This window comes from Ammodytes marinus (genome assembly GCF_949987685.1).
Source record: "Ammodytes marinus genome assembly, contig: scaffold_286, whole genome shotgun sequence".
Taxonomy (NCBI): Eukaryota; Metazoa; Chordata; class Actinopteri; order Uranoscopiformes; family Ammodytidae; genus Ammodytes; species Ammodytes marinus.
The window spans coordinates 25,037-35,000 of NW_027648485.1; the positions used below are offsets into that span (position 1 = coordinate 25,037).

General features: G+C 42.4%; 1 protein-coding gene across 1 annotated transcript; it reads left to right on the forward strand.

Moving 5' to 3' along the window:
* Positions 1 to 426: 426 nt before the first annotated feature.
* On the forward strand, positions 427 to 6,745 carry LOC307270471 (eosinophil peroxidase-like; the record flags this gene model as incomplete). Its single annotated transcript, XM_080054354.1, has 14 exons — positions 427 to 490; positions 633 to 720; positions 1,540 to 1,715; positions 1,898 to 2,030; positions 2,507 to 2,630; positions 2,723 to 2,929; positions 3,023 to 3,386; positions 3,781 to 3,941; positions 4,054 to 4,312; positions 4,412 to 4,582; positions 4,691 to 4,928; positions 5,237 to 5,429; positions 5,524 to 5,568; positions 6,725 to 6,745. The coding sequence occupies 14 exons, from the start codon at positions 427 to 429 to the stop codon at positions 6,743 to 6,745; spliced, it is 2,244 nt and encodes a 747-aa protein (XP_079910480.1).
* Between the last annotated feature and the right edge of the window lie 3,219 nt (positions 6,746 to 9,964).

A 9,964-nucleotide genomic window follows, 5' to 3' on the forward strand; every position in this document is an offset into this window, starting at 1 on the left:
AGTATAAGGTGGCAACACTAGGTGATGGTGGTGAAGGCCAGGATTTATCGAAGCTATAGGCTATATATAAAAAAAATTGTTTGGCAGAGTTATAATTTGCGTGAGAAATGCAAGGTGTGGCGTGGAGCGTGTGAATTGCCTGAAATGCGTGTGTCTCACTCTCATTGCGTGAGGGTTGAGAACCCTGCTTAAACAGTAGTTCTGATTTGCTATGTCGGCACGCTGTAGCTTTCCAGCAGCTTGTTGACCAGGTTGTCCACCCAGGTTGTGATCGTGGAAGGTCCTAGATGTCATTTTTGGTGAACAACCTTTTACAACGCTCCATGTCCATAAAATCACTTTGCCCCCTGGGTATAAGAAACATTTTTTTTGACAAATTTAATACATTTACTTTTTATACTGACTTCTGCTTTATTTGTTTCAGTGATGCTGCTCTCTGTCCTTTTTGTGCTGGGCTTTTGCCTGGTGCCTGTTCACTCCAAACAATCAGGTACGATACATCCTTCACAATGTGGACCCGTTTCTGAATCCCTTTTAATACCTCAATGTGTCTGTGCTGCATCGCCTGTCTAGTTTAAAATCATTTGGTCCAAACTGACGGACAGTTTTATACATTTGTTTGGTCTTTGCAGGAGAATATCTTGGCAGTCCGCTCCTTCAAGACTGCTTTAGAGAAGCAAAGAAAATCGTGGATGATGCGTACAAGTACTCAAGAGAAGAGTGAGTTCATTTTATGGATTACTTCATGAATTATTTTATCTGTCAAACCACTTCCATACGAATGTTTCCTGATAAACATTTTATTTTTCATGGAAGCCATATAATGCACTATCTTTTAAATTTAAAAAATAAAGCAAATCAATTCACACTGCAACAATCCTAAATAGACCCATTTCTGCAACAAGGAAAAAAAAACCTATTAAAAACCCTGACATCTTAGAGAGTCTAGCTCGATTTCCTTCATTTTCGACTTAAAGGCATTCAACAAAATTAATTCAACAAGTCCTAGGTCTTTCTGCAGCGTATTCCACACAGTGGGGGCAGAGTACACAAAAGCCTTTTCTGTCCGTACATTGGGGACAGAAAGCAACACCAAGTCCTGCGGACGTAACAAGTGTGGACCAGCACTTTTCCGCATGATAAGGGAGCATACATAGCTAGGTAGCACACCAAGTTTTGCCTTGTAAATAAATGTGCAGTAGTGACTGAGCCTATGAGTGGACAAAGCAGGCCATCCTACCCGAGAGGACAACTGGCAGTGGTGAGTCCGAGCCTTACAGTTTGTGATGAATCTCAGGGATGAATGGTACGCCGAGTCAATCATATTAAGACACTGAACAGAGGTATTCTTTAGGGAAGAAATTGGGTGGCACTAGATAAAACACAGATAAAACCAGCCAGGTCAGTTTAGGCTCACCAAACTGAACCCATACAGGTCAGACTTGCCAAGCTTGTGTGCATTCAGATCAGCATGATGCAACAAGAGTACTAACAAGTCTGTGTCATCACCTTCTGAGACTGTGTCTTTTGTTCTCGCAGGAGTCTGCGACGAGTCCGCAAGGACGTGGTAAGACCTCATGATGTTCTTCGCTTGCTGAAGCAGCCTCGAGCTGGCACCCGCTCAGCTGTGAGATCTGCAGACTACATGGCACAAACTCTCCGTCTGCTGCAGGAGAGGGTGCATCATGTGCACAAACGCTCGCTCAATGCAACAGGTCAGACATGCATTACGCTTACATTCTTTTTGGGACAACTGTTTCCTGGTCCTGTTTGAAAGTCCGAGGTTTACCTCCTAATATGTGTGTGTAGAACTTCAAAGCTGTAATTAGGGATAGACGTAAAAATCAAACACAGACACACATTCGGATTCATGAAATGTTTCTCTCACTTTTTTCAGATTTGCTCACAAGAGAGGACCTGGAAAAGCTTGCAGAGATAAGTGGATGTGCAGCTCAAGTCGCTCTTCCACAATGCCGCACCAAACCAAACCTTGACAAGTATCGCACAGCTGACAGCGTCTGCAACAACATGTAAGGCAAACACTTCTTTACAAGATTCTTACACCCATACATTGTTAATATATCTCACATTTAAGTCCTTTTCCTCAAAAAACTTATCCTTGCACATTGTAACATTACAAAATATCTGCATCATCAACTTTTGTTATCTATTTTTCACACATGGAAACTGTGTGTGTGTGTGTGTGTGTGTGTGTGTGTGTGTGTGTGTGTGTGTGTGTGTGTGTGTGTGTGTGTGTGTGTGTGTGTGTGTGTGTGTGTGTGTGTGTGTGTGTGTGTGTGTGTGTGTGTGTGTGTGTGTGTGTGTGTGTGTGTGTGTGTGTGTGTGTGTGTGTGTGTGTGTAAGATCGAGTGTTGCTTACGTTCAGAGGAAATGCATTTGAAATACAACTAAACATCTTAGGCAAAAAACTACAGAAGATGCGCACACTTCCCTGGGATTTTTCAAGTAGCGTTTACCAACACGGGCGTTTCTCGTTTGCTTTTAGAAATAACCCTCGTCAAGGAGCCTCCAACACCCCCTTTCTCCGCTGGCTACCTGCCGCATATGACGATGGCGTATTCTTACCCAAAGGCACAAACCAAAGATTCAACGGCTTCCTGCTCCCACTGGTACAACATTGACATCCCATACACTCTCTTTGATTCTATTGACATAAAAGCTGATTCAAAATGAATGCTTTACAATCTTCCTCCGCTCTCAGGTGAGACAGGTGTCCAACAACATCCTGAGTACTTTTGACGCAGGCGTGGTAAACGACAGGGAATTCACAAACATGTTGACCTTCTTTGGGCAGTGGCTCGACCACGATCTCACCTTCACGCCCTTCTCCCCCAGCATCCGCTCCTTCAGCAACGGGATCGACTGCGACGAGAGCTGTGAGCAAACTGAGCCCTGCATCCCCATCCCGGTTGGTTTCAAAACCTCAAACCTAAACATTGCGATAATGTTTTTCGGTAAAAGATTCTCTCCGTAACCTTTGGCCTCCTTTTCTAACAAACAGATTCCTCCTGGTGACCCCCGCTTGCCCACCGGCCCAGACAGCTGCATCCCTTCGTTCAGATCCGCCGCTGTTTGCGGTACAGGAGTCTCGGCCTTCAATTTCGGCGGAGAACCCAACAAGAGAGAGCAGATCAACGCCCTGACGGCCTACCTGGATCTTGGCCAAGTGTACGGCTCGGAGGAGCAGCTTGCTCTGTCTCTTCGCGACCTCAGTAATGATGGCGGCCTGCTGCGCGTCAACACAGAGTTCAGAGACAACGGCCGCGAGCTGCTGCCCTTCAGCCGTCTCCAGGTCAACATGTGCGCCACTCGCGGAAGAGTCACTAACGACGTCAACGCCAGAGAGGTGCCCTGTTTCATCGCAGGTTGGTCATCTTGCAAGTTAACTCTTAACGGTTATCTTTGTAAATGGTTGATTATTCCTTTATTTTAGGGCTTTATAGATCAGCTATAAGCTGTAGAAGTGGAAATAATAAGAATTAAAATCCTATATTACAGCCTGACTTCAAACCTCACAAAATTGCATTACATGTCATTTTGAGCATTTAAAAATATGACCAACAATCGGAACAATAAAAGTATTTTTACCTTATTTAAAAAAGAGAGCAACTATAAATTAACTGTTCCTATTTGTGTATTATTTCTGATTTATAAAGCCTTAATAAAGCCATTTATTAACCATAATTCACTCATGGACCCCTAATAGACAGATGTGCCAAAACTGATCAACATTATAATGTTTACATTTCTCTTTTTAAGGTGATGAACGTGTGGACGAGAACATCTATCTGACGTCAATGCACACACTGTTTTTGCGTGAACATAACCGCCTGGCTCGTGGACTGAAGATAATAAACCCACACTGGGACAGTGAGACCCTCTACCAAGAGGCTCGCAAGATCATGGGTGCTTACACACAGGTAGCTCAACCTAAGAGTCAGTCACCATTCACATTCATATGTTTACATCTCCAGAGCATGTTTCATACACTCACTGTCTTTAACTTCAAATGACTCTCCCTGTGTCTGTCAGTCGTTTGTATTCAGGGACTATCTGCCACACATTGTGGGTGACCGCGAGATGTACAAACGGCTTGGCCGTTACCCCGGTTACAATCCCAGTGTTAATCCCAGCATCTCCAACGTCTTTGCGACCGCAGCTTTCCGCTTTGCCCACCTGACCATCCAGCCAGTCGTATCCCGTCTGGATGCAAACAACAGGGAGAGCCATCGCTTCCCAAGCGTCATTTTGTCCAATGCCTTCTTCACTCCCTGGAGAATCGTCTTCGAGGGTAAGACATACAGAGAGAAGCTTGGTAACTTACTGGTGTATCACTCCTTGTATCACTGTCTTAAACTGTCTCCACTAACTTTGACTTTTGTCTCTCCAGGTGGCATTGAACCTCTGCTCCGTGGTTTGGTCAACCGCCCTGCTAAGCTGAACACTCAGGATCACATGATGGTGGATGCTGTCAGGGAGAGGTTGTTCCAGTTTGTGATGATTCTGGCTTTGGACCTGGGCTCGCTCAACTTGGCGAGGGGACGTGACCATGGCTTGCCTGGTAGATCCCTCAATTCAAATTCAGCCTTTTAATTTTTCTTTCCAAAGTTTTATCACCTTCTCAATGGACCTCATTCTCTCTTTGTCTACTTGTCATTCACTCCTCTAGGCTACAATGCCTACCGCCAGATATGCGGCCTGTCTCAGCCTAGGAACCAGGCAGAGCTTGCTCGGGTTCTGAACAACGCAGACCTGGCCCGCCGGCTGTTGCAGCTCTACGGTACGCCCGACAACATCGACGTCTGGATGGGAGGCGTGGCAGAGCCGTTTGCCCACGGGGGCCGTGTGGGGCCTCTGTTCGCCTGCCTCATCGCGACACAGTTCCAGAGGATCCGCGAGGGTGACAGGTCAGTATGTGTGTGATTACATGCAGTCATAGGTATTTATGATGGAGGCGTGGGCTTCTGAAGGATTCTGTTTTTGTACAAATGTGTTATTCATGCGGCCTGTGTTGCTTTCAGTCCAGTTATACGGAAACCTTTTTTTTTTCGAAAAATTATAAAAGTAACATACAAAGAAACAGAGACTTTTTTTCATACAGTGGCTTCACAATTTTATTAAAGGTCAGGTCCAAATGACAAATATAAATATATTTCAAAAACAGTCTCAGTTGACTTTAATTCCTTTCTCTGTTCCTCTTGTCTGAAATGATCAGGCTGTGGTGGGAGAAACCAGGCGTCTTCACTCGGACTCAGCAGACCGCTCTTTCCAAGGTCACCCTGTCCAACATAATCTGTGACAACACCGACATCACGCCCGTCCCCTTAAATGTCTTCGAAATCATCTCAAACAACCGGGCCGTCGACTGCTTCAGACTACGGAGCCTGGACCTATCTCCCTGGAGACAGGTGGGGCTCATTCCCAAAGAAACCATACATAATTTATTAATACAAGCACTTTGTGAAGATGAATACGTTTAACCTCTTCATTTACTTTATACAGAGCACAACGGACCCCGAGGGCGGCCCTCACCACGAAGTCACGAAGGTAGTCAATTCAGTTATAATACACACTCTTACTCTGTGTTCCAATACCCATACTTTCTGCTATTTAGTATGGTGGAAAAAAGATTTAGGATGTCCCGTTTCTTAAGGTCAGATTTAGTATGCTTAAAAATACCTCAGAAAAAACCTTTGTCGGATGTCTACTACATCCGGCTGAGACTTATAGTGTTGAAAACAGCATGCTATTTGAGCGATACTGACGCACAATCCAGTGCGCACCAGAAGTGAAAACAACCGGGGATGCGACGGATCTAAAAGCAAGATCATAGGCACAATGTTATGATGAAATAAATAAGTAAAAGTATGTCCCAATCGTATACCACCTGCATGCTAACTCGTTTATTTTTATGGTCAAATGTAGTATGTAGAATACAAAAAAGAAAGGCTATGCGATTTGGAAAGAGGGGACAGTTTGGCTTTTTTATTCATTGTATATAGAGTTGGAAGCTCAACAAGTTTAAATGGCCTGACATTTTTACACAATGACTGACACTGACACAACATATTTCACATGTATCAAAAAATTCTGCAAGTAATGGGATTATATTAATTCTATAATATTGGTAAGAAATACGTTAATCAAGAAACATCAGGATTTTACAGACCTACTTATTTAAAAAAACAACAACACAGGCTTTATGTTAATTAGTCATTCTAAGAGATCAAAATTACAAAATTAGCAGGCAATCTGGGGAATATCCATAGTGTGCGTCAGTGTAAAACCATCATAGATTTTAAAATGCTTTCTGCCATCAGCACAAAGTAAGGCAACAAAGCCAAGTTTATTTGTATTGCAGCGTTTAAAATTACTGCCATTTGGAGCAGACCAGAATTTTACTGGATTTCTGTTCAAAATATGTGGAGTTCAGAAACTGAACGCTCCATTTTCCTAATTTAGTTTTGACCATAGAGAAAAAAGTTTATCTTTAAGGACAAGGACTTACCTAAAAAGTAATACCTAAAAAGTTAAGTATTACTAACCCAAAAAGTTGTACTTGTTTTCAAAGTAAAGTTAAGTAAATATGCTGCATTACTTTCCACATCTATCACAGCAGCAGTTCATGGTGTATTATGTCAAAGTACACAAGCCTATTGTACAATATGTAAATAAAAACATGTTTTGTGACTTTTCTCTGCAGCCTCCGCCGGTGGTGGTGTAGGTCCCCTGGCCCGAGAGGCCCTCCTGGACTGTCTGTACTCAACATGAATGCCTTGCAGACAAAAGCTGGATCTCAATACAGGGGTTATAGCGGCGCAAAGGCTTGTTCTTGTGCAAGGCTCCTTCATATCCCAAGATTCATTGCAGTTTTTTTTGCAACTTCTTTTTTCTTTTTTCCTCCGTTGACATGGCTGTCTCCGTTGGCAGCAATCAGGGTTGCTAGGCAGCACAGGAGCGGCGAGTCGTCACGCAAGGTAACGGCTTGTTACGCAAACCGGAAATGCTCGTAAAACGAGACCTGCGTAGACCGTTTTGTTTAACAACGCTCGATCGGCCTTCGAATCGGCCTTCACAGGCTATAGCAGGGCTATTCAATTAGTTTTGAATGGGGGCAATGATCCAAAATGAGGGGCCAGAAAAAAATGCCTAAAATGTATGAGCATCACATCAATAGCTACATATACCGTAAAACACTACAACGACATAGGAGTGCATATATTGTCTTTATTTTATCAAAAAGAGTTCACCAGTTTATCAAAAAAAATCCCTATTTGATTAACATAGGCTGCCTGTTGTTTGAGTGTTTAACAATCTTATCAGTTCAGGAAAACACCTTACAGTGTTTCCCCAAAAAATGTGTTTGTCAAGGGGTCACTGTCCAGGGTCATGGGAGGCGCGTCTGTATTTTGCTCAAAGATGCCAATGCACAGTACATAAATAAACAACTGCTTAAAAAACTACAGACACTGACTTTACAGTTGTGCAATTTTGTTTGCTATGTGAAGGTACAAATGTTGTGCAAATATGCAAAGTTCTACTGGTGCAATATTATGCAGACACACTAAATACAAATAATGGACCATACACTTACACGGCGGTACAATCGCGCGCGCAAAGCTGCATACACAGAGCAGCTGATAGAGAAACGCTGGGAGACACATGTGCACATTTATTTACTGCAGATCGCGGCCTTTAGCGCAGTTATGACCATGCAAAAGCACACATCGCACGTGCTAGTACATTAATTGTGCACCACACAAAAATAAAAATATATAGGGGAGAACAGGGTAATCTGAGCCACTTTTTACATTTGCTCCCCTCTGAGGGAGCTAAAATGATTTATCACTCAAATTTACACATTTCCCATTAATTCAGGATGTTTCCTAGAAATGGGCATTAGCAGAACTTTTTCAAGACAAAGGGCAGTGAAAATATGATTGTTTTAAAAAAAAGTTGTCATGTGGCTCACTTTACCCCAGCTGTGCGGTAAACTGAGACAGACCAGAAAAATCAAGGGGGTAAACTGATCCACTTACTTTTCCACTCTGAAACTACCACAACAACACATATTGTAACAGTTAGAATCCTGAAAGCTAGCCACACATTCCAGAACTAATGTCGGACTAGGAAAAGAATGATGGGGTTTGGTCAATTAAGCAAAGCAACTTTTCTAAACACTTGAAAGTAACTCTGAACAAAATCAAATACAACATATTATAATTCAAAAGGTTTTAATAAGATTCAAATGAAAGATAGGACCAGTTGGATTAGAACACAGTCTGGGGGTCAGAACACAGGACCCTTAGAGCCAGCTAGTGTCTGGGGGTCAAAGCATAGGAAAATCAGAACCAGCGAGAACAGCCTGGGACTCAGAACACAGGAGAAGACCCAACTGGATTATAACATCAGCCTGTCATACTCTACAACTAGGCCTACTCTACATTCCAGCCCTGAAGGTTACAGGGAAAGATGAGAAGGTGCTGTTTCCGTGTGGTTGCCCCAGGTCGTCTTCCTGGTGTATTTCCTTGGCATGATGGCCTTTCTACAATGTGTATGACATTAAAATAAAACGTATGTTATGTAATATTACATTAAAATATGTTTAAGACTAAACTTAACTTGTGCCTCATGGTGGGGGAAAGTGAGACAGTGTCTCACTTTCCCCCACAGCATTTGGCTCACTTTCCCCCACCACCACAATTTGAGAAAAAAATTACATCTCTTAGCATTTCAGGCTAATCTTCAGTTATCATCATCACATGGTTTCATATGTTGGTAGTTTCATCAACACGTATGATAGAAGTTTTTGAGCTACGCTGCTAAAAAGTTCACAGCATTTGAATATGTCACGTGAGGGACTCGTGAGAACCTGACCGAACCTAACAGCCTCAACCTAATGCACAGTAGTAGGTAGTAGTGAATTGAACTGTTGTCATTTAGTGTGTTCCTTTTTGTAATGTAGTTTTACATTGCATTTTTTAAAGTAATGGAGAAGTATTGTGTACTCCAGCCTTTGAGGAAAAGTAGTCCACATGTGTTTTATTTTATGTCATACACCATTGTAGAAAAGCCATCATGCCAAGGAAATACACCAGGAAGACGACCTGGGGCAACCACACGGAAAGAGCACCTTCTCATCTTTCCCTGTAACCTTCAGGGCTGGAATGTAGAGTAGTCCTAGTTGTAGAGTATGACAGGCTGATGTTATAATCCAGTTGGGTCTTCTCCTGTGTTCTGAGTCGTAGGCTGTTCTTGCTGGTTCTGAATTTCCTATGCTTTGACCCCCAGACACTAGCTGGCTCTAAGGGTCCTGTGTTCTGACCCCCAGACTGTGTTCTAATCTAACTGGTTATATCTGTCATTTGAATCTTATTAAAACCTTTTGAATTATAATATGTTGTATTTGATTTTGTTCAGAGTTACTTTCAAGTGTTTAGAAAATTTGCTTTGCTTAATTGACCAAACCCCATTATTATTTTACTAGTGCGACATTAGTCGTTAGTCATTAGTTACAATTTGTGTTGTTATGGTAGTTTCAGAGTGGAAAAAGTAAGTGGTTCACTTTACCCCCTTTATTTTTCTGGTCCGTCTCAGTTTACCCCACAGCTGGGGTACAGTGAGCCACATGACAACTGTTTTTAAAACAATCATATTTTCACTGCCCTTTGTCTTGAAAAAAATCTGCTAATGCCCATTTCTAGGAAACATCCTGAATTAATGGGAAATGTGTAAATTTGAGTGATAAATCATTTTAGCTCGCTTAGAGGGGAGCAAATGTAAAAAAGTGGCTCAGATTACCCCGTTCTCCCCTGCTTATGGATATTATAATTACTTTCTACAAAATCTGCTGGGAAATAAAACCCCAAATTCTACACACTGCAGGTTTAACCTAATTCTAACAATAAGCTTAAAACCAACATTTTTAAAGGTATATAATCTG